Source organism: Taeniopygia guttata, chromosome 18 (assembly GCF_048771995.1).
Source record: "Taeniopygia guttata chromosome 18, bTaeGut7.mat, whole genome shotgun sequence".
NCBI classification, from domain to species: domain Eukaryota; kingdom Metazoa; phylum Chordata; class Aves; order Passeriformes; family Estrildidae; genus Taeniopygia; species Taeniopygia guttata.
In genome coordinates this window covers 9,080,795-9,106,482 of record NC_133043.1, presented here as the reverse complement: position 1 = coordinate 9,106,482, position 25,688 = coordinate 9,080,795, and the positions used below count along the sequence as shown (strand labels likewise).

At 56.3% G+C, this 25,688-nt stretch overlaps 1 protein-coding gene across 6 annotated transcripts; it reads right to left on the bottom strand.

Moving 5' to 3' along the window:
* Nucleotides 1-6,076: 6,076 nt before the first annotated feature.
* On the bottom strand, nt 6,077-24,186 carry FDXR (ferredoxin reductase). 6 transcript variants are annotated; one of them, XM_072937037.1, is made up of 16 exons: nt 24,074-24,186; nt 23,560-23,870; nt 22,694-22,860; nt 22,259-22,439; nt 21,261-21,448; nt 20,541-20,720; nt 14,196-14,291; nt 12,917-13,039; nt 12,286-12,399; nt 11,675-11,776; nt 10,293-10,400; nt 10,033-10,117; nt 9,194-9,429; nt 8,734-8,905; nt 8,200-8,373; nt 6,077-7,524 (listed from the first exon to the last, which is right to left on the bottom strand). In XM_072937037.1, the coding sequence occupies exons 1-16, from the start codon at nt 24,169-24,171 to the stop codon at nt 7,394-7,396; spliced, it is 2,466 nt and encodes an 821-aa protein (XP_072793138.1). In that variant the 5' UTR covers nt 24,172-24,186; the 3' UTR covers nt 6,077-7,393. The 6 variants fall into 6 exon arrangements, with proteins under 6 accessions (XP_072793138.1, XP_072793140.1, XP_072793139.1 ...); XM_072937039.1 differs by having other exon boundaries at nt 9,362-9,429; XM_072937038.1 differs by having other exon boundaries at nt 23,945-24,076.
* Between the last annotated feature and the right edge of the window lie 1,502 nt (nt 24,187-25,688).

Genomic DNA, 25,688 nt, shown 5'->3' with positions numbered 1-25,688 from the left:
CTCTCTCCTCCATCTCCAGGAGGGAAAAGCCATGGTGAAATGGCACAGGCTCCCTCTCTGGGCAGTGCCCGTCCCCAGCCCCGGTGAGCGCTGGAGGAATGCGGTTGGACTCATTCCCTCCCGCCAATGCCTTCCGTCCCTTTGCTGATTGAACTGGTGGAGAGTGGCCAGCTGCCCACCGTGGTGCCCCCCGGCCGGTGCGGGACAGCCTCAGGGTCCCCATCGGTCACAGGGAGGGGGGGACACTGAGCAAAGCCCCCGCAGGCAGCAGCATCCTCCAGCTGTCGCCAGTATTAAAGCATCAGCTGATCCCGCAGCGGTGGTTTAGAGCAGCTAGACGGGGGGACGGGATGGGGTGGGGGGTAGAAAAGGGGAGAGATACAGTAAAGGAAGGGGGGAGACATGCAGGGGCCCCCTTGTCCCTGGCTGGTGCCCACTGTGCCCCAAAATCATCCAGTGGTTGCAGGCACAGGGACTACGGCTCTGGCAGGACCTGGCAGGAGTCAGAGCTCAACTCAGTCCCCTCTGTGGGGGGAAAATTCTCCCAAACCTCCCCATGTCCCGGCTCAGAGCCACCAAAACACTGGGCACCACCCCAAGAGCGCTTGCCCTCTCCAACGGAGCCGGGTGCCAGCAGTGCCCGTGCCCAGGCACTGCCCTTCTGCCTTCCCGGGGACAGATGCCCGGCTCAGGGACAGGGCCACCCAAACGGGTTGGGTGTTGGGCGTCTGCCACCCAGGCTGGCACTGCAGCCACTTGCAACAGCATCCCTGTGGCTGCTGGGCTTGGAGAGGCTGTTTGCAGGAGGTTTCAACTTGCCTAAAAACCTCCTGTCTGTGCTTAGCCATGAGCTGCCTGATGCAGGACCTCCACACACCATCCCTGGTCCCTGAGACAGCCTGGCCACCTTCTGCCCAGGTGCTGTGGGTGCCCTTGGGGTACCTCGGGGGTGGAAAAGGTACCCAAAAAAAAAAAAAAAAAAAAAAAGGAAAAATGCATCTAGGGCTGCGTTTTAATCCCTGTAAAGCAGCACCCACTCTCTCTGCAGGAGAGCTCAGCCAAATCTCTGAGGCAGGATCTGTCCTGTCCACTCTCCTGCCCAAAGAGAGATCGAAGGGTTGGCAACAGGTCCTCAACACCTCCAGTTCTTCTCCCAGCTCCACAAAAGGGCCGATCTTGGGTTTAAGGTTGAAGGAGGCAGTGGCTGCATTTAACCCTTTCTGCTGCCTTCATGATCTGTGTGATGGAACCTGTGGGACCAGTTTTCCGGGGATCTGGTCCTTTGGGGCTGGCACAGAAGCACTGAGCCATTTTCGTGCCTTTATTACTCCTCCAGCAGCTCAGGGTCTTCATTTATCTCTCCCAGGACTGGCTGCTCCATGGACTGGATCCCTCAGAGGGGCTTGGCTCGCAAATATTTCCCAGCAGAGCTTCCAGGTGGATTGAGGAGAGCGCAGCAACCCCATCCTGGGACAATACCCAGCTCCACCATCACATCCCTGGCTCCCCAGCATTCCCACCCCGTGGCACATTTAATCCTCATCACAGCCCAACCCCCACAGAGACAGAGACAACCCCAAGTCTGGTCCACCACTGGGCACAGCTGGAAGTGGGGACAAGCAGTGGAGTGCAAGGATTGGTGGTGACACTTTCATGCCAGGACCCCCAGCCACATCTCCTCTCCATTGGGTCCAGTGGCTCGCAGTGAACAACTGCCCTGAGAGCCCAGCTGCAGTTTTGCAGTTTTCCTGGCAAAGTCCTTCAATGTCTTAAAAAACAAAACCCCCAAGATTTTTTTTTTTTTTCTGGGAGAAGGCAGTGAGTTTCCAAATCCAACCTGCTGCTGGGTCTGGGTCACCAGACACATGATGCAGCTTGTGGGGGGCTGTTCTGCATCATCAAAATAATTTATTTGTCCATTTAAACACCCAATGGCCTTTTTATATTAAAAAAAAAAAAAAGAAGAAAAGAAAAAGAAAAAAATAAATAAAAGTGCCCTGATGGCTACAAAAGTCCAGGTTGAAACAGGAGCACCACTGGCACCCCAGGATGAAGCCCACAACTCTCTCAGGGGATGCTGTGCCCTCTTTGCCCAGCTTTTGGGCTGGGTGGGGACAACAGAGGCACCAAGTGCCTTTCCCCACCTTCATCCTCCCCCTTCCCACTGCTGTGGGAGTGGCCCAGCTGGTCCCTTAACCACAGCACAGTCCCACAAAAGGGAGCTCAGCCAGCTTCTCCATCGCCTCGTTACCTTTGCCTGGCATCTCCTCCTGCAGGAGGCTCTGCAAGCAGGTTGATAAATGCAAGGCATGGTGCTCTGACAGCTCCTGGTGTGCAGCCACCTCCTGCAGGGAAGAGCTCGCTGGCAGCCAGGCTGAGGGAGCAAGGAGATCACGTTGGGATCCTGACGTTTGTCCAGGTTTGCACTGGCCCACCCAGGCCAACACCAGTCAGAGAAGTGCCCTGGGCTCCATGCCGGTTCCTCAGAGCCCACTGCAACCCCACTGGCATCTCACATCCTAAACTGGGGTAAAGCCCCACATCCTGCCCCAGCCCTCTCCATTCTGGCTCTGCACAACTCCAGCCTTGCAGAGCTCCTGGGAACCCCCACCTCCAGCATAAACCCGCACCCCAGACCCTGCTCAAAGCACCCACCCCAGCCAGGAGAGCAGCACAAGACTTTGGGATCTCCAGCTCTGCGAGGCAAACCCCAGCATCAGCCTCCTGTCCCTGGCAGAAATCCGTGTAAGGTTTCTAACCCATCCTGGGCCAGCGCTTGGGGAAGGAGAGGACTTGCATCTGTGCACTGCCAGCACAGAGCCAGAGCTGTCCCTGGGAAGGCAGGGTGGCATCTGGGTGACACAGCCCTCTTGGGCTGTCCCCACAGGCAGCTGACATCAGATGCCCACAGGTCCCTCTGCCAGAGCTGAGTCGTGCAGGTGACACCTGTGACAAATGGGATTTGGCCATGGACCTACACCCCTTCCCTGCCCTGCACTCATCCCGGCACTGCATCCACCTCAGTCCTTCATGCTGGCTGCCAACCTCTCCTTCCCAAAAAGTCTGGTCAAAAATTAAGGTCTGAGCCCAGGTGCTCCTATTCCTGCCCCTGTCCTGTTGGGTCTCACTTAAGATGGAAATATAGGTGTAGATCATCTTCCTCCACACTGTGCCACCTTGAGCTGCCAGGGCCACCCCTCCTTCCCCAAATCCCCTGTCTGCTCCATCCCCCAGAGAATTCAGGGCTTCAGTGCTTAAACAACCACACAGATCTGATATCTTGGATCCCAGCAGCCATAAAAGCAACCAAAGCAGAGAGTGGAGCAAGGAGAAAGGTGGGACAGAAGTCACAGGGATGGTGCTGTGCATGGTGCATGCCTGGCACGGATCTGGTGCAGCTCCGATCTGGCACAGCTCTGCTGCCACCACATCCTACCCTCGCAGTAACTAACGGAGCAAAAATAAACAGGGATGGTTTTATCCCTGCAGGGTTAATTCCTCCCCCTGGGGTGGCATGTGCCAGCAGGGCTGCCCCAGAGGTTGGGAATGAGGCAGACAAAGCTGCTGGAAATGGAAATTTCCCAGGAAGGAAGGAAATCACTTTTTTTCTGGGGCGTAACCAGCCATCACCAGCCAACAACTTCATTTGCCGCTGTCATATCCCTAAATAACTCCTGGAAACAGCTGCTTGGAGTTTGCATCTCCTACACTGAGAAATGGGCTCGTGCAGTCCCAAAGCCATTCATCCCAAGCAGAGGGAAAACATCTGGGCTTGCAGCACCACTATCTGACCCTGCACAACCCTTCAAGCATGAGCAAGACTTTGGCAAGTGCAGAGCCCTGGCAAGGCTGGAGCTGTAGGGCTGGGCATGGAAACCGCGAGGCTGTGGTGGGTCTGGAGTCAAGGACGTGCTTGGTGTCCTCTGGAAGAAGGGATGAACTTGTTTTTTAAGTGAAGCAGCTTCCTGGACACAATGGGGCTGGTGTCCCCTCCAGTGACCCCAGAGCTCGGTCTGCCAACGCGTTCTCCATCCCTGCCCAGGGCTGGGGATGGATCTGGACGGGAGGAGCACAGGAGGGATGTGGCTGGGACAGCAAGGAGTGAGGGTGGGTGAAGGGGCTGTGCTGAGCCAAGGCGCTGAGGTCAGCACTCTCTGGAGCCATCTGTTCCCGGCCAGGCCCGGCTCCGGCCGCGGTGCCGCAGTTCGGGATTCACGCGCCGGACGCCGCCCCTGCGCCTTTTCAACCATTTTTTTCTGGTCGTGTGAGCTGGCTTTTAAACAGCAACACAGCTCCTCAGTGGCAGGACAGAAATCCAAGTTAAGCTGGTTTTCTCCTTATTGCCGAGCACGGGAAACCTCCTGCTCTGTGGGCTCTAAATGCTCGTTGGAAAAGGCCAACTCCAGCAGGCAGTCAACTAGCAAAGCCACTGAGAGATCTGCACTTGTCTTCTGGGAGTGGTTGGAAAATGAAGCATCAACAGGAGCTTCTGGGATGTGTCAGACCTGCTACGCCAAGGCAGCCCACGAGCCTGAAGAGCTTTCCTGGACAGTCTTCAGGCAGGGAAACTGAGGCACGGCAGTGCAAAGCTACAGGAGGAAGTTGCAAAGACCCAAATGCAACCATGCCATCACCCCACAGTGTGACGGGCTCGGCCCCACAGCCAGCCTGGCTGCCTTGCAGAGAAGCACCCAGGAGCCAGCCAGGGAAGCGTGGAGCCGTGTCCAGCCACCCTCCAGGCCGTCGCTCACCACATGCTGACCTCCAGCAGCTTTGTGCAGCCTCATTAAAGCTGAGCTGAGCCATAATTCATCCAAGCAGGGCAAGCCACATGCAGAGCTGGCAGCGAGGACTTGCAGCGTTTCAGGCCTCTTTCCAACAGCAGACGGGTGTCACTCACAGCATCGCCTTTCCAGCTCCTCGCTGTGTCAGAAAATGGCCTTGGAGCTGCTGCTGTGGCAGCTCGGAGAGCGGAGGGCGAGGGGGATGGCTGCCCAGGGGGATGGCTGCCCAGGGGGATGGCTGCCCAGGGGGATGGCTGCCCAGGGGGATGGCTGCCCTGCCAGGCTGCCCAGGGGGATGGCAGCCCTGCCAGGCTGCCCAGGGGGATGGCTGCCCTGCCAGGCTGCCCAGGGGGATGGCAGCCCTGCCACGCTGCCCTCCTGCAGCTCCGTGGCAGGGACACACCTGGCACCAACACAAGGTTGTCCATGCCCAAAAGCAGAACTCGAGTGCGAGCAGGAGCCTACCAGGGTGCCCCAGGAGGGCTGGGACCCCCGGCCCAGGGCTGCCAGGTCACCCCATACCCCAGCCCGGCCCCTCCGCTCCGGTGCGGGCTCCCAGCACCACATAACACTGCGGGACTGTGATCCTCCCAGTGCTGGGAGCATCCTGAGGAGCATGGAGGGCAGCGACAGCGATGGGGAGACAGAAGAAACCTGGACACGGGGCTGGGGCTTGGGCGTGTAGGTAGCAGAGGAAAGGGAGCTGGAAGCGTTGAATAAGAATTTACATTATTGTAAGCATCCTCCCCCTGCCCAGGAGGCTTAGTCCCATGTCCCTGCCCTTCACTGACCTTCACCAGCCCATGGTTTTCCCACAGACCAGCATTAACCCCAGGGCCTTGGCCAAGCTCAGGGTTGAGCAAAGTCACTGAGCTCAGCAAGGACAGACACTCCCGTTAATCTGTTATCACAGCCCAAAAACTACCCTGAAGCATCCTCAGTTTGGGAACAGCCACGTGCCAGGCTCAGCGTGAGCAGAGTGGCCTTTTCCACAGCTACAAAAGCATCCTGGCATCAACATTCAAGGCGATGTGGAAGAAAATCCTGGGGAGGATCCCACTCCTCTCTTCCCAAAACCTTGAGATGTGACACAGCCACAACAACCCCTTTGCTGTCACATTCCTGGCTGGGCTGCCAGCCTGAACTGCTGCTCCTCCTGGTACCTACACCCTCCCCCTTCCCAAAGCTCTGATTCTCCTCAGAACCCAGCACTGATGTAATCTCCTGCTCGAGAGTTCAGCATTAGGACTCCATCAGCCATGAGACGTAAGGAGAGCCACATCACACCAACAGCTGTTCCACAAAAGCTTTATTGCTCGTTTGAGTACGAGCTCCCATTATCACATTTCCTGAGTTTCTTAATGAGCTTTCAAATGAGATTTAAATAGAAAAGTATGGGAGAGAAAAAGGGAAAAATAGGGAGAAGTCAGAGATCTCCCTTCCTTGAGTCGAGACAGAGATGAGGTGAGACAACAATGCCCTGTGGACAAGTCCTCTGCTGTGAGAGAGGGCTGGGCTGAGGTGGAGGTTGCCCTAGCTTGATCTCCCCTCTGCTTCCATCACAGGGCCACTGCCACTGTCACCATTTCCACAGGCCTGGGAGGAGGGGCTGCAATCCTGCAGTGCTCTGGCAGGGAACACGGGGGGGTTGGGGACAGCCAGGGAAGGGCCCCACTGACGCTGCCCCTGCGCCACGGATAAAGAGGAGATTACAGCTCACGGCTTGTAATCTGGCTTAAAACCTGACACCGTCACCATAGGCAATCTGGGCTAAGAGAAGCGTTTAATAAGCTTCAAAACACACAGACCAAAAACAATAACCCCCCCAGTGAAAGGAGAGAAAGAGCTCAAGGCACTGCTTGCACCAGACAGCACTGGCAGGTATCAATGGACACAGGATCCCTCATGATCCTGATCAAGGCAATTACATGCTTGTTAGCCCAATCTACCCCATAAGACCGACTGTGGGAAGCAGAAGGCAAATGAATGCCCTTTTCTGCTTGTGCAGAGCTCACAAGTGGAGAGCAGCCAGAGCTGCCTTGTCTCGGGACGTTGCAGGAGCTGCAGCACTTTGGGGGCTGCTCTGAGGTTAAGGCAGCGGCAGACAAAGAACCCAGAATCAAGATGCAGGTCCATTTTGGCTTCCCTGGAAGGGTTTATTTTTTAAAAAATCATTATTAAAAGATGCCTGCTCTGGCATGAATGACAAGGCAACAAACCCATTTGGCTTGTGGCTTAAAGGGGAGGCAGCAAGGCACAGGGCAGGGTAACTTCTGCATGTGACTTGCTGTGAGAGCGTGGCTGGCCAGGAGTCCCCCAGGTGCACACACACCTCTGTTCACCTGCACTGCACGGCTCATTAATGCTTCAAAGACAGACAAAAATCTCCTCCAGGAATGGTAGCTGGCTGCAGGGATGTGGGGCCAGCATCTTGTGACTTTGGGAACCCAGAGTTCATCGTTATCAGAGAGGTCCCAGTGTCACACACCCCTCCAGAGGCACCACCAGCCCCTGACACCAGCCCTGTGCTCCCAGGCTCTGCTCATGACCCACTGGTGTTGCCCCAGGATGGAGCACTGGAGCAGTGCCACGTTCCCACCGCTGCTGCCTCAGTGACCGATGATTTGCAGCATCTCCGCGGGATCCACGATCTTCTCCCGGGGTTTGCCAGCAGCTTTGCCTCTCGCCACTTCAGCAGCATCAATCTTCTCCCAGTCCGAAAAGGAAACAGGACGGACCCCTGGGGCCATGATGGTGAGAGACAGGAGAGAGAACTTAACCAGGTGAGAACAAGTTCAGCCTCACCTCCCCATTGGCAGCAAAGCTGCCCTTTCCCAACGTGGTGTCAGAGCTCAGCCTCACAAAGGAGAAATAATTCCTAACGCCAGAAGGAGAGGGGTGGCAGGTTCCAGTCGGCTTGGATCAGTCAGACCTTTGTGAGCCCTAACAACAGCCAGCACAAACCACCTCAGGGGACAAAATGCTTCCACTTCACTGTTAAACCTCACACAGTTTAAGAGGCAAAACACACACACACACACACACTTTAATTGAATGTCTTTAAACACAGCTACAGCAAATTACTCTCCTGGGCATTTTAATCTTTCCCCTAACTTGCTTGGAAGGATTACTAGGAAAACCACTCAAGAGCAATAGCTCACTGTCTCGGCAGCTGACACTGACATTTTACCCAAGGTCTGTGCTGCTTTTATTGGCCCTTCCCAGAAAGTGGTCATTAACCTTAGCAATGACACAGATATTTGAGAGAATTCAAGCCCTATTCTCCCTGGCCCTTGGAACATCAAAACAGCAGAAAAATCCATTCCCATGGTTCAGACTCTGTTCCCTCACAGATCCAGGAGGAGTCTGGCTGCATTGAACCCTCCTGCTGGCTGCTACCAAGCCTTGCACTCACCTCGGCTGTGCAGGATGCTCTCCACCAGCCCAAAACCTTCTCTGGAGAGGGAGACATCCAGCACACCCCCCTGGAGATCCTCCAGCACAGACTGGGCAGTGTCAAAGCTGTCGTTCATGGTGGTGATGATCACGCCTGTGGGTCCTCTCTTCACCCACCCGCTGCAGTACAAACCTGCAGGGGCACACAGAGCAGCCAGGCTTGGCTCAGCATGTGGCCTTGGACCCCTCTGGCTGCAAGTCCTTGCCCTCTTCCCCACCTTGGTGATGTGAACAGACTATTAAACAGCGCTGTGGCAGGAGTTTGTGTACCTACAGACCAGCACTAAGCAGCTGCATGGGCTGTGTCCCTTTAATAAGATGCAGTAAAACCCCTTTGCTAAACCAGACAACCCTAAAAAGAGATGGAGACTGTCCAGCTCTTAATCCCAACAGAGGCAGCTTATTTCCCCAGTTTCCACTCTCCAAGGTGTGCAGTATCCATGCCCTTGGTGAGTGAACTTCCCACCCCAAAGCAAATCCCCGTGACACAGACCTGGGACTCCCTGCACTCTGCCCGAGCTGTTGGGGATGACCCCGCGCCGGCTGTCGAAGGGCACCGCCGGGTCCAGCGGCAGGCTCCGGTAGCCAATGCTGCTGAGCACAAGCCCACACTCCAGCTCCTCCACATCTCCAGTGGGAACGGCTCTGGCAGAGTCACCTGAGCCCTGAGAGAGGGAGGAAAAGGCTGCTGACCACCACAGTCCCCACCGCAGAGCAACAGCCCCTCCGGTCCCCTTTTGCATCTCTGAGCCCTGGGTGTTTGCTAGAGGCCACTCTGCAGCAGCATCAGGGAAGGAGCTGCCTTTGGAAAGACTCTCAGGAGCTCCTGTGGTACCAGATTCCCTGAGAGCCTGCCAGAGGCCACTGCAGCCATTCAGGGAACACAGAGCAATCTTTGGGGAGCAGATTCCCAAGGGATGGGTGTGTCCTGCCCCATCCCAGCCCCCCGGTACCTCCAGGCGGGTCAGGGCCATGCGAACGCCCCTCGGCCTCCTCCCGTCAGCACTGGGCAGCACTTCCTGGGGGCTGCGCTGGAACTTCAGCCCCCACTCCCGGGGGGCTGCTGCCCCTGCTGCTGCTGCCCCTGCTGCTGCTGCCCCTGCTGCTGCTGCTGCCTGCACCTCTGCTGGCTTCTCCAGCGCTGTTTTGATCATCAGCTCAGTCAGTCGCTTCCTGGGCCTGGGAGCATCTAGGAAAAGAGAGAAATCTTCACTACAGGAATCAGCAAAAGCCCCTTGAGACACAGCACTGGGCCAAGGCCATGTCAGGGAAGTGTCAGTGTGTGAGTCTGACATGTCAGTGGGAGCCTGACACCTTTGAGATGACAAACTGCAAGTCAAAGTGACCAGGGGACCTCCTGAGGCTTGAGGCCAGTGGGACACACAAATCAAAGTCTGTAATTTCCTGTCTTGCTGGTGCTTGGAGGCAGCAGCCCATGGAGAAGAGCAGGTCTCTGGACACCCTTGAACTCAGTGTTTTCTTTTTACATCTACAGGAAGCTCTTAAATCAACAGCCTTGGGATCTCCCCTGCAAGGTTCCCTCAGCCCTCCTGAGCCTCCTGCCCTCATCACTCAGAGTGTAAGCACTAAGTGGCTGCACAAACAGAGATACACAATGTTCCTTTGTCTTGGTGCCTCCTGGCACTCTGAGGACGTGGCACACTATGGTAACTGAGCCTTCATGAGCCAGGCATTAAGTACAGGACAAGAGTTTCTCTGATGTACACTCTGGACACCTGCAGATCACCCCTGGAGAGTCCCTGTCTGGAGGAGCATGGCACATTTCCCTCACCTTTGACAGCACTTTCCAGGCCTGTGAAGTCGGCAGGGTCCAGGACAGCTCTGGTACCAGGCAGGTTTATCATCTCCCGCAGCTCCTGGGAATTGTGGGCAGGAAAATGTTACCTCCAGCAGAGAGAGGACAGCCCCACACCCCTAGGAGCCAGGAAGGTGGATGCCTGGGATCCACACTCACCCCCAAACCACCTTTCCCCACCATGCACAGGCAGTTTGGGGCTCAACTCTGGGAACCAGCAGTACCTCCAGCCTCACCTTGATGGTGAAAGCTACTTGGAGAGGTCCCCTCCTCCCAACCAGCCAGACACGCTTCACCTTGCTGCAGGCAAGAGCTGCCAGGGAGCTGTCAGTGATGTCTGTCTTCTGCAAAACAGAGACGGCAGAGTGGGATGAGGGCAGATCTGGAGGGAGCTGGGGGGAAGGCACAGCCTCTGAAGGTGAAAAATCAGCAGAAAAAGCTGGCTGTGCATGCAGAGAGCCCAGGCGAGGACGGGAAACAAGTCATCTCCCTTTGCACAGAGCTATTTGCACAGCTGGTCCCTCATCACTGAATGTTCTTTCCGAGGCCATAATGCACCAGAGGTAAGGAGCCAGCACCCCGTGACTGCCTCGGGGATCCACCCAGCAGGTTCACCTTGGGGCTAACACAGAAAGCCTTCCAGTGAGCTCCTTTCTGAGGTGCCTGCAGATGCTACCGGGGAACTTCAGCTCAGGATATACAGGCTCTGGATGAAACCTGCTGCAAATCACAGCTCAAATCACCACCTGCCCGTCCCAGGCAGCTCCAGTACAAGCACAAGCATGGCCAGGCCTCACTCTGGCTTTGGCACTTCACAGAAATCCTGTGCTCTGTTTCAATCATGTGTGCTTATCTAGACTGCAGGATCTTTTCCAGAGAAAACACGGTTGGTGAGACACAAGGTAACCAGGATAAACCATTCCAGACCAATATTCCTATCAGGGAACTACCTGCCTGCCCTGGCACTCACACCAGTGCCATGTCTTTTGCAGCACTGCTCCCAGCTGGCTTAAGTCACTGGTTGGCTGTGTCTCCAAGTTTGGGGGCTTTTAAAATTTAATTTAGATGTTAATACAGTAAGTTGCTGCACAGCTGTAACAAACCTTGTGGCATTTCTCCCAGAGGGAAAGCCTTTGCTGCCAACATCTGGGGCAGCAGCTGTATGGAGCAGCTGGTGCACACTAGCTCCCAGTTGTCTACAGGGACAAAATCCACCAGTCTGCCCAGTGCCACCAGCTGAAACCAGGCTGCTGCCCTCAGCACCAGTAGAAAAATATAAACCTCAACAGAAGCTTCTGGTTTGGTGGCAGAAGAGAGAAAGTGCCTCCTCTTTTGCTTCTCATAGGGATGATGCTCAATTTCCTACTTTTTGGATGCCAGCAGAGAAGTCCAGAGGCCTCTGCAGCATCACTCAAGTCATGGCCACAGCCTTGGATCACTCCCTACAGACTGCGAATCCATGGGTGCACCCCACAGGCAGCAGCCTTCCCTAGGGAAAGATCCTGAAGACAGAGGGGTTTGAGGTGTTGTCTGAGATGGGTGGGAGCCAGCAGCCAGCCAGCAGGGAGGGAATTTAGGGCCTGGGCTGCCCTCCTGGGGCAGAGCACCCATCACTCACCCTGAGGAGCTGCAGTGGGGACAGCAGGATGCGGGCAATGTCCAGTGCCACGTTGCCATGACCCAGAATCAGCGCTGTCTCACAGCTCAGGTCAGGCTTTAGCTGTGGGGAGAGACCAGGCTGTGACTGAATCCATATGGCCTCCACAATGTCCAGCCCTTTAGACCTGCTCCTACCACCCAAACTCCCTTCCACCCTGCTTTGCCCCAAAAAGAGGTGATGCAGATTGGGAAACTCCACACCAGCCTCCTCCCCAGGCAGACACAGCTGCTCCAGGCACCCCAGATGATCCCTGTTCCCACCTTTCCTGCTCTCCTGGAAGCAGGAGCTGTTTTGGCCAAAAAGCCTCCTCAGGAAGCAGAGCATCACCCCTACAGGTTCCCATCTGGCCCTGCCAAAAACGTGCTGCCAACGTGCAGAGCCAGCTAATCCACTCTCACTGATGTGCAAATTGCTCACGTTTCTACCATCTAAGAAGGACTTAACATGGCTCCTGTTAATCTTTTCCAATTGCAGGCCTTTCGGGACTTAATCTTTCAGGAGCTGAATGCCTGCCTTGGGATGGAAAGAAGGACTGGAGGAAGGGCAGGGAAGCACAGGGCTGTACTCACATCCTGGTTCTCAGGCAGCCCGTTGTACCAGCCCACGAAGGCTCGGGCTGAGTAAACACCAGGGAGGTTCTCCCCTGGGATCCCCAGGACCCGGTTGTCTTCAGCACCATAACTCTGAGGAGGAAGCAGACACAGATGTCACTATGTGCAGGGTTTGACACCAAAACACAAATCTCCCCTTCCAGCTGCTGCCAGGGTCACTGCACGGCTGTGAAATCCCCTCCCAAAGGCTGAGATACTCAGTGGAAGGGCTAAACACAGCCCAAGCACAGGGGCTTCGTCCACCTCATCATCCTTTGCTCCAGAGCCAAGTTCGACGTCCTTGGTCCAAGGCAGAGCATGACAAGCTGAGGACTGAGCAGCAAGGACAAATCCATGGCAGGCTAAAATAAGCACTGACCAGCACTGGGGGAGGTTTCAGAGACCTGCACTTGATGTCAAGCTCAGAAAATGCCCCCTGCAAGAGCTTTGGACAAGCCTGGGAACATCTGAGCTGTCCCAAGGCTGGGAAGAGTTTCCCATGGTAACAAGGCAGAAATACCTCAGCTAAACACTCTTCCCAACACCCCAGTGGAGAATAACCCTGCAGCCCTTCCCCAGGACTGCTGGACACGCAGGTTTGGGTACCCACCAGCACCACGGCGTGGTACGCCCGCTGCAGCTCCGGCACCGTCACGTCCCGTCCCACGGTGACGTTCCCGTAGTAGGCGCAGCGCTCCGAGCGCGCCGTCTGCGTGAAGCTGTGGATCACGTTCTGCAGAGACCACAGACCCCCCGTTACACCCACAGCCAGGCCCAAACTGCTGTTCCCAGGAGATCCCTGTGATCCCCTCCAGCCTTGAGACGCTTCACCGCCTCAGCCGAGTTATTCCGAGACTCTTATCTACCAACAGCCAGAGATAACTCACAGGGAGATAAGCACAGCTGGGACTTGGTACTCTCTCCACCACTCTTTGTGAAAGGAAAATTCATATTTTGCACCCACCTGGGGATGACAGGATCTTCCCAAGTACATTCAGCCCCTCAGAATAAACCCCGCTTCAGTGGAAAACTCCTTCCCAAAAGTGAAGCTCGCAGCCCACCCGGCCCCTCTGCTGGCATCTCATCTCAACCCTTCCTGAAAGCCACCTCCTCAAGAGAGGATGCAGGGCAGGATGGCATCCAGACCTTTTTCTTCTGACCATCAGGGCTACACAGCAGAACCAGCACTCCCACCCCTGCAGCCCCAGATGGACTCAGCCGGGGACAGACAGACACCTCCATAGCAGCTGGGGCAGTGTCTGCAGCATGTCCATTCCTCCCCTCCCACACAAAAGGATCCAGGCATTTTGGTCTTTGGATCTCCAGGGACTAGAGGAAACCACTGCAACATACTGCTGTGTCTGGATCTCCTGTCTCCTACACTTCCAACCACCTCCACTCCAGCTCAGATACAGCAGATACTCCTGGGTACAACTCACTGCCAGGCAAAGGAAAATGGTTGGGAAATCCTTGGGTTAACTTTTCCTTGTCCAGGAGAGCACCTACAGCCCAACTGCACGGCCCCCATGAGGAGATCTGTGTGTTCCCAGGATGGGAACTGCTTGAGGGGCAAACAGCAGCAGCAATGAGCAGCCCAGGGACACAGAAACCCATCTGTGCTCCTTGGCCTTGCTCTGGGCCAGGCTGACCAGCGCTGGGAGCAGCACTTCCCATCACAAGCCCCTGGTTCTGGCCCGCTGTCCTGAGCCCCTATCCAGGTGTCCCATGCCACCCGTAGCACGGACCAGAAGGAGATCTGGACCTCTCTGTCCTGACAGCTCCATGTCACAGAGAGCCTGGGCACCAGGGGGGACAGTGACCACCTCAGCTGCACCCACCACTGTCACCACACTCAACCACACCGGCAAGGGCAGGGAGCCAGCACCAACCTTCACCTCAGGGTGGTCTGGGGCCACTCCAAAACGCACAAGCCCAAAGGGAACGGGCAGCTTCTCATAGATGTCCACCAGGGCTCCACCATGGTGCTGCAGGAGAAGAAAGTCACAGCTGGGATGAGGACAGAAAGGTCACAGGAGCCTAGCAACACTCCTCTGCAGCTGGAGGAAACACAGGGCAGGAGGATGGGCTGCAGCAAGCCAGGAACAGCCTCTTCCAGACTTTTCCTTACTGCCAGCTCAGACTGCAAGATGTAGCACAGTGACCCCAACCACCATTGAGTCCATCTCACGGGGCTTCATCTCCCTAGCCAGACCTGAGCTCCTTTTCTACACTAACCTGGTGGGCATCCAATACCTGGGGGGCTGATCACGGAGCACCCATGCCAGCTGGGAACCAGCACCCTGGGTGCTGGGGGACCTGCCAGACATCTGCCAGTCCCCAGCAGAGATGCCCATGCCCTGAGATGGCCTGGGCTCAGTCACCTCAGGGTCAGAGCCGTAGACAGATGCTTGGTTGCAAGGCTTTTGTTATCTTGTATTTTGAGTCAGCCTCTTCCCGAGATTAAGCAGCCCTGAAATTCGTCCCTGAGGCTTAGTAACAGCTATTTTCCAACACATTTCAGAGACAACACAGCACCGTTTAATGATGGGGTTAAGCTGCTGTATCTCTGCAGGGTGCCATTAGCCCAGTTCTGTGTTCAGGTCTCATTCCCAACAGACCTGACTGCCCAGAGCACTGAAATTTGCAGACACAAGGTAAAGCATCACCCATGTGCCTTAATTCTGCTGGGGAAGGAGAAGGGAGGAGAGCAGGTCCCACGGATCCACTTTTAAACATACAGTTTATGTCATTCCTGCTGGGTGACAACAGCTTTGAGCGAGGCAGATTCCTCCTGATTATCTGATTCTAGAAGAATTACTTGGGATGAACTCACAGCAACCAACCTGAGTCCTGAGTGGATGACCCAGGCACAGGGCAGGGATGAAAGCAGGGATGAAAGCTGCGCTACCGACCCCAACCAAAGCAGCTCAGAAGAACCTTGTGGATTCTGGGCAGCCCCAAGCAGCCCAACAACACCAACCTGGCTGAAGCAGGGCCAGGAGCCCACAAACCACCCCAGACCCCGCTGCGAGCCGGGCAGGGCAGGGATGCCTCCCCGGGCGGTACCTTGAGGATGTGCTGAGCCGTGTAGAAGCCGGCGGGGCCGCTGCCCACCACGCAGACCCGGGGCGGCGGGGCAGGCGAGGACAGCCACCGCCGCAGGGCCGCGGGGAGAGCGGCGGGCAGGGCGTGAGGCCACGGGAGCCGCCCGGGGCCGGGGCCGGCACGGAGCCTGCCCGCACCGGCCATGGCGGGATAACCGCGGTTATCCCGTTCCTGTCCCGGTTATCCCGCTCCTGCCGCGGTTATCCCGCTCCTGCCCCGCCTGTCCCGCTCCTGCCGCGGTTATCCCGCTCCTGTCCCGGTTATCCCGCTACTGCCCCGGTTATCCCGCTCCTGCCCCTGTTATCCCGCTCCTGTCCCGGTTATCCCGCTCCTGCCCCGGTTATCCCGCTCCTGCCGCGGTTATCCCACTCCTGTCCCGGTTATCCCGGTCCTGCCGCGGTTATCCCGTTCCTGCCCCGTTTGTCCCGCTCCTGCCGCGGTTATCCCGCTCCTGCCCCGTTTGTCCCGCTCCTGCCGCGGTTATCCCGCTCCTGTCCCGGTTATCCCGCTCCTGTCCCGGTTATCCCGCTCCTGACCCGCTTATCCCGCTCCTGCCGCGGTTATCCCGCTCCTGCCGCGTTTATCCCGTTCCTGTCCCGGTTATCCCGCTCCTGCCGCGGTTATCCCGCTCCTGCCGCGGTTATCCCGTTCCTGCCCCGGTTATCCCGCTCCTGCCCCGCTTATCCCGCTTATCCCGCTCCTGTCCCGCTCCTGCCCCGCTTATCCCGGTCCTGTTCCGCTCCTGCCCCGCTTATCTCGCTCCTGCCCCGCTTGTCCCGCTCCTGTCCCGCTCCTGTCCCGCTTATCCCGTTTGTCCCGCTCCTGTCCCGCTTCTCCCGGGCCGGGTTCCGCCGCAGCCGCCGGGCCCCGCCCCTCCTCCTCGCCGACCAATCGCGAGGCGGCACCGCACCCTGCTTAGCATAACCCCGCCTCCTCGCCGCCGGCTGGCCCCGCCCCCCGCCGCGACAGCCAATGGCAGCTCGCCGTTCCCACGGCGGCTGACCGGAAGCGCGGGGGTACCATAGAGAGGAGGGACGGAAGTGCCGCTCGCACCGCCGCTCTCTATGGTGGGAGGACCGCGGTACCCGCCGCGCTCCCGCAGCATCATTAACGCGGATGCTGCTAATTGCCTGAGCCCTTTGTCGCCCAAAAAGCGACCAGCTGCCGAGGTCTGCCGGGGAAAGCCAACCTCAGGCTGATTCTACCCATGCGCTGCACAGCGACCCTGCTCTTGCCAGGAGAGAACCGCAGCATCCTTGGATAAAGAGTAAAACATTAATGCCAGAGAGTGTGGATAAATTATGCTGAGAGAACTCCTGCCCCAGCGTCCCCATGGTCTCTGCTTTATTTCCTCTTTCATCCCCATCTCTCAGCGCATTTCAAATGCTGGTGCTCTTGTGAGGAACTGCATTGACTTGTTTGTTCATCAAAAGTATAAATTAGGATAAGAGGGGGGGAAGTCGGGACATGGAATTTGCAGGCTTGACTGGTAACCACAAACAAAGATTGTGAAAGATTTTGCAGGACTGGCTGGAACTGATAACTGCAGTGGAAACCCATCGTTGCTGGAACTGATAACCACGGTGGAAGGAGACCCATCACCCCCACTTCTGCAGGATAAAAAGGGACTGAAGAGAAGGAAAGGTTGTCAGCTTTTGGCGGAACACAGCTGCACCCAGCGCTGTTTGCTTGCTATCGCTTGCTGTAATTAATAAAATTATTAATTGATCTTAAAAGGCTGAATCAAATTATTCGCCTCAATTTATAACACTCTCACCTCCCATGCAGGAGCACCACATCCCATCTTGGTTCAGCCCCTGCGCAACACACCAGACAGAAAAATCCTCTCAGCAGGCCCAGCAGACATTTAAAGTTGGTCAGATGCCAGAGCACGCAGGCAAGTGCTTGACGGGGCTTTTTAAATGCAATTAAGACCATGAGGAGTTGACAGCCAGGAGCTGGTTGTTAATATGGATCATAAAGTTCACACATTTTCTCTCCTGGTCTTAGAAATTAGTAAATGGCTTTCTGCAAAGGCACGCTGGAAATGGCAGCTGGCTCTGTGCCTGTTCTGCACCCGCTCCTTCAGGGGGTTGTGGAGAGGATCAGGAATTCCAACAGCTCCAAACCCCATCCTCAGCTCAGCACAGCACTCACTGCCCAGAGAGGCAAGGCTGAAGGCTCCAAATATCACCACAGAGTCATCCACAAAAGCAGCTGGTTTAAATTTGGAGGGTTCCAAGCACACAAGTCAGAATCCTCCTTTTTTCCCCCAGAATTCTCCATTTCTCCCATTAATTTCTGTATCCACCAGTTCTGACAGGGAACAATCCATCTATTTCCCAAATCATAGGCTGTCTCCCACTGGCTGAGGGACCTGCAAACATTTGACTTCAGGTGTCATTGCTTTGAACAACATCCATAAAATCCAGCTGGGAAAAGAGCTGTTGCTCCGACCAATGCCTGGGAACACTTTGGGGCTCTTCTCTTTGCAGCAGGAGCGGGCAAAAGAGCATTTTGTGCCCAAAAATAGGAACATGTGAGGTTAAGATTACCCTGCCTGAACCAAAAGAACCTCTAATGGTCCCTCATCCACTTCCTGGAGCTGGGAATGCCAATAATTTTTTACATTTATCTTATCTCTGATGCTCAATTGAGAAATGAATGGGAGGGGGCTCTGGGGAGGGTCTTAGAGCCCCCAGAGCATTCAGGCCATACCCCTACAGCTGCTCCCCTGCCTACAGACCCAGCCCAAGCCCTGCTCAAAGGATGGGAATTTGCCCTTTAGCTGTTTCATAACATCGTGGATCGATGACCCACATGGGCCTGGACAGTGGTGGCAATGCCACCAGATCAGTGCACCAGCAGCCCCTGGGCCCCAGCCCGGGATAAATCAATAATTCAACGTTTCTGATGCCAAAGGGGTCACACTGGATGCATTTGGGCCACTCTTCCTTGTTCTGAGTCTGGATCATCTGCACAAGGACGCCACGGCCATCCCAGCTCCAGCCTCACAGCACAGGGACACTTCTCCAGAGCATCTGAGGGTGCTCCTGGGCTTGGTGGAGGAAAAGAGGAGTAAAACACCACGGATTGCCTGCTGTGACATTCACCCTGAGGGCCAGGACCAGGGCAGAGCATCCCTGGGACACATTTGCCTGTGAAGCCTTATAAATCCACACTGTGGCACTACAGGGGTCCAGCCTGGATGGGGGGACAGCTCAAATCAAAGAGCAAAACCCCAGGCTGAGAGCAAAGGCACACTGCTCCCAGTTTGGCCTTTTCTGCTGCCAGCTCCCCACTGTGACACTGGGGTGGACTTTGTCTGGGACAGCCTGGTGAAGACACACACAGCTTCCCACGGGTGGCTTGAGCCAGCCATGTGAGCATCCCAGCCCCTGGCAGCAGCACAGGGGGCAGAGTTCACCCTCCTTAAACAGGGAAAGCCTCCCAAGCCCTGCACACCTGCCTGCCTCTGGCAGATGATTCCCTGGATAAATTCTTGCCATAGCAATGACCAGGTCTGCAGCCACCTCTGGCACCCCGACACAGACACCCCCCTTGGGGTGAGGGTCTTTCCCCCACTCCCACCCTGGGCACAGAGGATACCAGTAAGAATTCCTCCAGCAAAAAAAAAAAAAAAAAAAAAAAAAAAAAAAAAAAAAAAAAAAGATAAAGGAAATTCACCCCAAAGTGTTAAGGCTGAACTTGCCAAATCTTTGTTTCTAGAAAGGACTGGTTCAGCCCAAAGTCAGCAAAGCACAAGCAGCAGTGACACCGCCCCCTCCCCACACCCACCCCTCCCTGAGACCCCCACCTGCAGCTCCATCCTGCAGATCCTGCATGTCCTGGATGCAGTGCCACATCCCCCACGGGTGGGGTGGGGTGGCTTCCTCCCCCCAGGTGTGGAAGCAGAGCGGATAAAACGAAGCCCTGGCTGGGAATAACTGTGGGGGAACCCCGATTTTTCTGTCCCTGGTGGTTCACCGCCCGGCTCTCCCCCTGCTATGGCTCTGTGCACCGTTTGCTAGCCAAAAGCAAGAGTTCAGGGAGGGATGTTCCCCACACCGTGACTTCATGGAGGTGTTGGTGCTGCTAAAACCATCCCTCCCACTGTCCCTGTGGGAAGCACCCCCCGAGTGCTGCAGCCCCTCACTGGATGCCAACCAGCTCCGTTATGGGGGGAGCATGGACCATCAGCTCCTCGTATCTCTGCAGGAAGAGCCAGAGCCTGGAGCTGTAGGTGTCCTCGTTGTAGGGCAGCTTCTTCTGCTTCAGGTACTGGGAGACGAGGGGTTTGATCTGCAGAGGCAAAGGTAATGTCACTGCAGTGCAGGATGCCCTGGTGTTTGTACGAGATGCCTGAAACGTGCCCAGAAAACCCACCCCACGTGCCCAAAGCTGGGCTGCAGCAGGCAGCTGGTATCTTTGCTGTGAATATTAAGAGGAAGGTGGTTTCCAATTGCAGCATCACAGGGAGTTCACCCTGGCAAAACGCCTTTGGAGGGCTCCAAATTAGGAGAGATGCCCTAATGAGGCTTTTAATGAGAGCCAGTCACGAATGCTCATTCACACCCATCGTGCCCACACAGCCAGCTTGGTGATGGGACTGGGAGGTTGCCACAGGCTGAATTATCTCCTTCCCTGCAACACCTCTTTGAGGGAGGTAGGTCCTGGCAGCCCCTGAGCTCAAGAAAAGGACACTGAAAAGGAGGGCACAGCACTGAGTGGTGATCCTGTGCTGAAGGGTGGAGTACAGACTTGCCTTGGGATCCCCTCCAGCTGGGCAGTGCTCAGAGCCCACGCTTTGAGCACAGCCTGCACCGCAGAGCAGCAAGTAAGGGCATGACCAGAGCAATAGGAGGGCTGCCTGGGTGCTGTCTGAACCAAAAACTGAACTGTGCAATACTGGGGATATTTTCCCAACGGAAAAACTGGGAGGATCCTAGACTTGGAAGGCAGAAACCCAGGAGAAACCGGAATGGGATGGCAGGAGATGGGTTAGGTACTGTTGCAAAGCAGTGAGAGGTTTCCAACATGAGGAGGAGCGGCACAGACAGGTCTGGCAGTGGGAAGATGGATTTCTCGTCCCCATGTCACCTCCCAGCCACCCTGTGGAGTCACCTCACCTTCAGGCACATGTTGTCAGAGAGGCTGGGGAAGAGGTGATGCTCCACGTGGCAGCTGATGAGTGAGTGGCCGAAGGACCAGTCCAGGAGGGGGTTTCGGGGCAGGTTGAGGACTCCCAGGCTCATGAGGTGGATCCGTTTGGGTTTGCGGTCGGCGGCGAACATGGGGAGGCCAATGTGCTGCAGGAGAGGCAGGGTGGGCACCCTGTGGCATTTGTCACCTCCCCAGTCTCTTCCCAGCAGAGCCCATGGCAGCTCTGCCTGTGTATGGGCACAAAGAGCGTATTTTGGGGTCTCTCTCTCAGCCCAAAAGCTGGGTTTGTCCCTCAAGTCACCCCATCTTGTGTTTGTCCACGGAGCCACCAAGAACTCCCAGGCTCTGTCCCCCCAGCACATCCACACTCAGAGCCAGCAGCTTCTCCCCACCCCAGGGCCTGTAACACCACCTGGAACACATCAGCCCCCCAGTCCTGCCAGCACTGCAGGGACACCATCCTCACACCCTTTGCACTCATCTGCCCTGACATTTCCCAAGGGCCACCACTTCCCACCCAGCACCACCAGCCTGATCCTCCTGGTGACAACATCAGCACAAGGGAGGTGACAACCGAACCCACGTGCCTTTAGTGACACAAGCTCCAGCTAGCAGCATCAGGGCACTGGGTGATGGCTTGCCTGTCTTCAGCACTGTTGGGATAACTTGAAGCTTCAGGTCTCTACCTGGAATATGTTGACATGGATGTAGGGATGGGCCAGGAGGGAGCGGGTGAGCAGCATGCAGAGCAGGGCGGACCACGGCGACTGGAAGCCCGAGACGTGGAGCAGGAGCCAGTAGTGGCAGTAAAAGCCCAGAAACATACAGCAGAGGGTCCGGAGAGCTGCCTTCCACTCCACGTTCCTCAATAAATCTGCACAAGGAGGAGGAGGCAGCACATGGCAGAGGTGTTGTTGTTTCCCTCCCACCACTGCTGCTCCAGCAGTCAGGCTGCCCAGCCCAGCCCAGCACATGAACTCACTTTCCCCATCCTCCAGGTTGGCCCAAACCCTATAAAACTGCTGGGGTGTGGGTCTGAGAGACTCCTCAGAGCAGCTGATCCGGCTGTGCAACATCACTCAGGAGATTTGGATGCACCTTCGTTTCTTACAATTTACCAAGCCATTGTTTGTGCATTTGGCACTGCCCAGAGCTGGGTCATGAGCATGGAGAGCTTTGCTTTCCCAGCCTCTTGCTGCTTTCTGGGCTCTTCTCCCTGATTGTTTTCTGAACCATTATTTCCCTGTAGCACCACCTTTCCTGCCCAAGCTCTTTGTGTCTGGCCCCCTCTGCCCCCAAACCACCCCGTACACGACCACCTTGTGTGGTGCTCTGATCAACCTGAGACCCCCGTGTGAGACTGACCCCTTCATGGCCACAGATCTGAGTTAAAGGAGAATGGATTTGGGGTGCTGCAGGATCATGATGGCTTTTGCCAGAGATTTCAACATCCAGCACAGGAAAAGGTGAAGTGTTTTCTCAGCACCAGCAGAAAGTAGGTGCAGAAGATGTGGTTCCCAGGGCAAGTGCAGCATCTCCTGCGCTTCCTGCAGTGTCCTACCAGAGACTGGTGTAGTTCATGTGATGCCTCCAAACAAAGCAGGACCCTTGGGTGGGGTGAGACCTGGGCAGTCACAAGCTTCCCACACCCAGCAGCCTGTCCCAAGGCACCTGGGACACCTACCAAGTGCAACCAGAGGGGTGAGGATGGGCACTGCGAGAGGAGCGATGAACATGTAAACGTAGCGGTTCAGGAAAGGAAGTTTCCACGTGCTGGAGTCCCCCAGGCCAATGACGTTGGTGTAGCCGTGGTGGAGCTTCACATGGTTGTAGGTGGCCTGCTCGACTGTGAAAGCTGAGCAGAGCTGGGAGGGAAAAGAGAGAAGTTGTGGTGCCAGGGTTGGGCACTGTCTGGCTTGGGCTTGTGTGGGAAGAACCTGGGGAAACCTGCATTTTATGCTCTGAAACCATAATGAAGCACCCCACAGCCCCACAGCCCCAAACCAGTCTGGAAATGGACTTTTAGGAGTTAAGCACTAGAAACCTTTCCCACCATTCCAAATATTCCCCACCACCACAAGGTGCTGATGGGGTGTTTTTTGGGGGCTGCCCCACTCACCTCAATGAAGAACACAGCCCACACTTTGCCCCAGGACTTGGACTCGGTCAAGGCATTGTGGCTGGCCAGGTGGCTGCCCTTGACAGTCAGGGTGTGATGCACCACGCCAAGGGTGAGGACACCCGCCAGGAAAGGGACGGCCTGGGCTGACCGCAGGCACAGGAACCCTGTGGAGAAACCAGCCAGGCTGGAGCTGGGCCATGCACACGTCCTGCAGCCCTCTGAGCCAGGCTGGAGGTGTTGCTACACCCAAACACGCCAGCCACTGCCCTAAACCTGTTCTTCAGCCATACTTACAGGTATTTAAACCATGCAAGTCAGAGTTTGCCTCCTCGTCATCCTCGTGACTAGACCAGCCACACTCACCCTTGTGCTGAAGATTTGGCCTCTTCCAGCCTCGATGGCAGCAAGTGCTGCAGGTGCCTGATCCCACCCCACAGTTCTGGGATGTGGGATTCCACTGGTGTCATAACTCTGCCAGGATTTCAGCATCCCCAGGAATTCAACAGCAAGAGAAGTTCCCAGCCATGCCACCAGAGACCCATGCTGAGCTGTTTTCTCTTGCACCCACCACAGCCAGGGCCACTGCCACCAAAACCACCACGTCCCGTGGTGGGACACATCACCCACTGTCCTGCCCTGTGCACATCTGCCTGGGCACCATCCCCTCAGGTGATAACACTGTCCCCTCAGCCCAGGCTGTACCCCAGGTGTCATTGTCACCTGCTGTGGGGTCAGGGCGCACCAAGTCACGGGGTGAAGGTGTTACTGTGGCGTTGTTACAACCCCAGCAGGTGCCAACAGGCTCCCAGCACAAGCAGGAGGCAGTGGGAGCCAGCATGGATTGAGGGGCTGAGCGGGGTTACCTGCTGGGAGCAGGAGGATGCTGCAGGCAAGGATGCTGATGTCCACGCCGTGCCGCTCCCACCAGCTGCTGCTCTTCACCACCTCCTTCACCAGCTCCGCCAGCTCGGCCATCAGGGCTTCCTCGGGCTGCCACTCTCGCTGTGAGGCTCCTCCGGGGGTCACGTCCTTGTCACCCACTGCTGCCATCGCGTCTGTCCCGCTGCCACCGGGTGTCCGGAGCGAGGGGTCCCGCATCTCCATGAGCCGGGGGACAGCGCTGAGCTGCTGTCCCCTCGGCCTCAGCGGGTCCCCATCCTCCAGCGACATGTCCCTGTGAGCGGGGACACGCAGGGTGTCACCCCCAGAGCATCACCCAGCACCCCCAACCACCGCGGGCGGGCTCACCGAAGGACACGGGAAGGGCAGGGATGGAAAAAAAGAAACAATCCAAGGAGGACACGGGCGGCGGGGAGGGCCGGAGAGCCACCGAGCCACCCCCAGCACAGGGACACGGCACAGCCCCTCCCTACTCACGGCAGCGCCGGAGCCGAATCGGGGAAGGAGGAGCGGAGCAGCGCCGGGAGGAGGGGAATGCTGATGCACCGGGGCAATAATCCGCCTCCGCGGCACATTTAGGGCAGCAGCCGTGTGCTGGATGCTCGGCGGGGACAGAGGGAAGGAGCGGAAAAAAGACGGAGAGAGGCAATGGAAATGTTGGAGGAGAAGGAGCCAAGTGCCAGGAACAGCGCTGAGAAACCCAAGCGGAGCGCTGAGGACACGGATAGGGTTTCGCTTTTGCAAGGGAGAGGGAGCAAACCTTGCCTGTCCCACGTGGGAGCTGTTTTGGGGAGAAAATCGGCCTTTTCCAGAGCCAGGAGCAGGCTGCAGAAGGAGGGGCTGCGTGTGCCCGAGCTGCTGCTGCCGCGGAGCCCCCCACACCCCCTCTGTGCCGGGGCCAGGGACCAGCTCACCCCAAACCTGTCCCTCGCAGCTCTGACCCCCGCAGGGTCTCTCTTCTCTTCTCTTCTCTTCTCTTCTCTTCTCTTCTCTTCTCTTCTCTTCTCTTCTCTTCTCTTCTCTTCTCTTCTGACCCGATTCTGTATGAATTTCCCCCATTTTCCATCACTGCCTCCTGACTCATCACCCAGACACTGGCATCCAAAAGTTTCAGGGATGGCCCTGCACAGAACAGGCCCCCCAAAGCTCTATTTCTTTACGAAGGAAAGCTAAAAACACATTGTTCCTCGCTGTAGCACTGGGTTTCTTCTTGCTTTGTCATTTCTCCTCACCAAACCTCAAATCAGCTCAACTGATCCACCAAAACATTAATGAACATTGACATCCATCAAATCCATAAGGATTTGCAATAAGGCTGGTTTGCTACACCCATCACTAGCCCCAAAGTAGGATGGGCTCAGCACCTCCAGTAACATCACATCACTGGGATTTGCAGGGAAGCAAACCTCACACCCAAGTTACACCAAGCCCCAGGGAACTGTCATCATCCTCTGGAAAAAAAATTAATAACAATTTTAAAAAACCCAAGCTGCTGCAAAAGGGGCAGAGCTGAGAGTGCATCAGAGACCTGCTGAGGTTTCATTTCCACTGTAAGAGCGTGCATTAGGAAAGCCCATTTCTAGAGCCACAGGCACTGAGGAGTCACAGTGGTGTGTGAAGCACAGCCAGTGATTCATTCTGATAAGCAGAATGGCTTTTGCCACCTGCCCACAGCTGGGAGAGCACCCATGGGTGCTGCCAGGCCAGCGGAGGTGGGTGTCAGGCCCAAAGGCGTTTCAGGTGGGGCTGCTCCTGAGATATACACACCTTCATTGTCACCACAGGGGACGGGACAGGAGGGGACAGCCCTGCTCCAAGGGTGCTGTTTGGCAGGGGCAAGGCTGAGCTGAGCTGGAACTGTCATGGCACAGTGGGGCAGAGCTGGTTCTGTGGGGGCAGCTGAGGAGGAGGAGGGGGTGGGGATCAGCCACACATCCAAGACCAACACGATCCATGAGGATCCCACTGCAGCTGGCACAGGGAGAGGCAGGGGCATGGCTTCATTCAGCTTCTTGCTGCCAGTAGGACCAGAGACCACCTGGGTGAAGAGAACAAATAGTGGGTTAAAAACTACATGGGAGAGTCTGAAATT

What these genes read in the sequence shown, in the direction of transcription:
- FDXR (XM_072937037.1), bottom strand. Translation starts at nt 24,171, where the DNA reads ATGTGCCGCGGAGGCGGATTATTGCCCCGGTGCATCAGCATTCCCCTC. An exon ending in TGGCCCTGACCCGCCTGGAG is followed by an intron (nt 8,906 to 9,193) that starts GTACCGGGGGGC and finishes TCCCTCTCTCAG; the next exon opens with GGCTCAGGTGACTCTGCCAG. An exon ending in CAGAGTGCAGGGAGTCCCAG is followed by an intron (nt 8,374 to 8,733) that starts GTCTGTGTCACG and finishes GTGCCCCTGCAG; the next exon opens with GTTTGTACTGCAGCGGGTGG.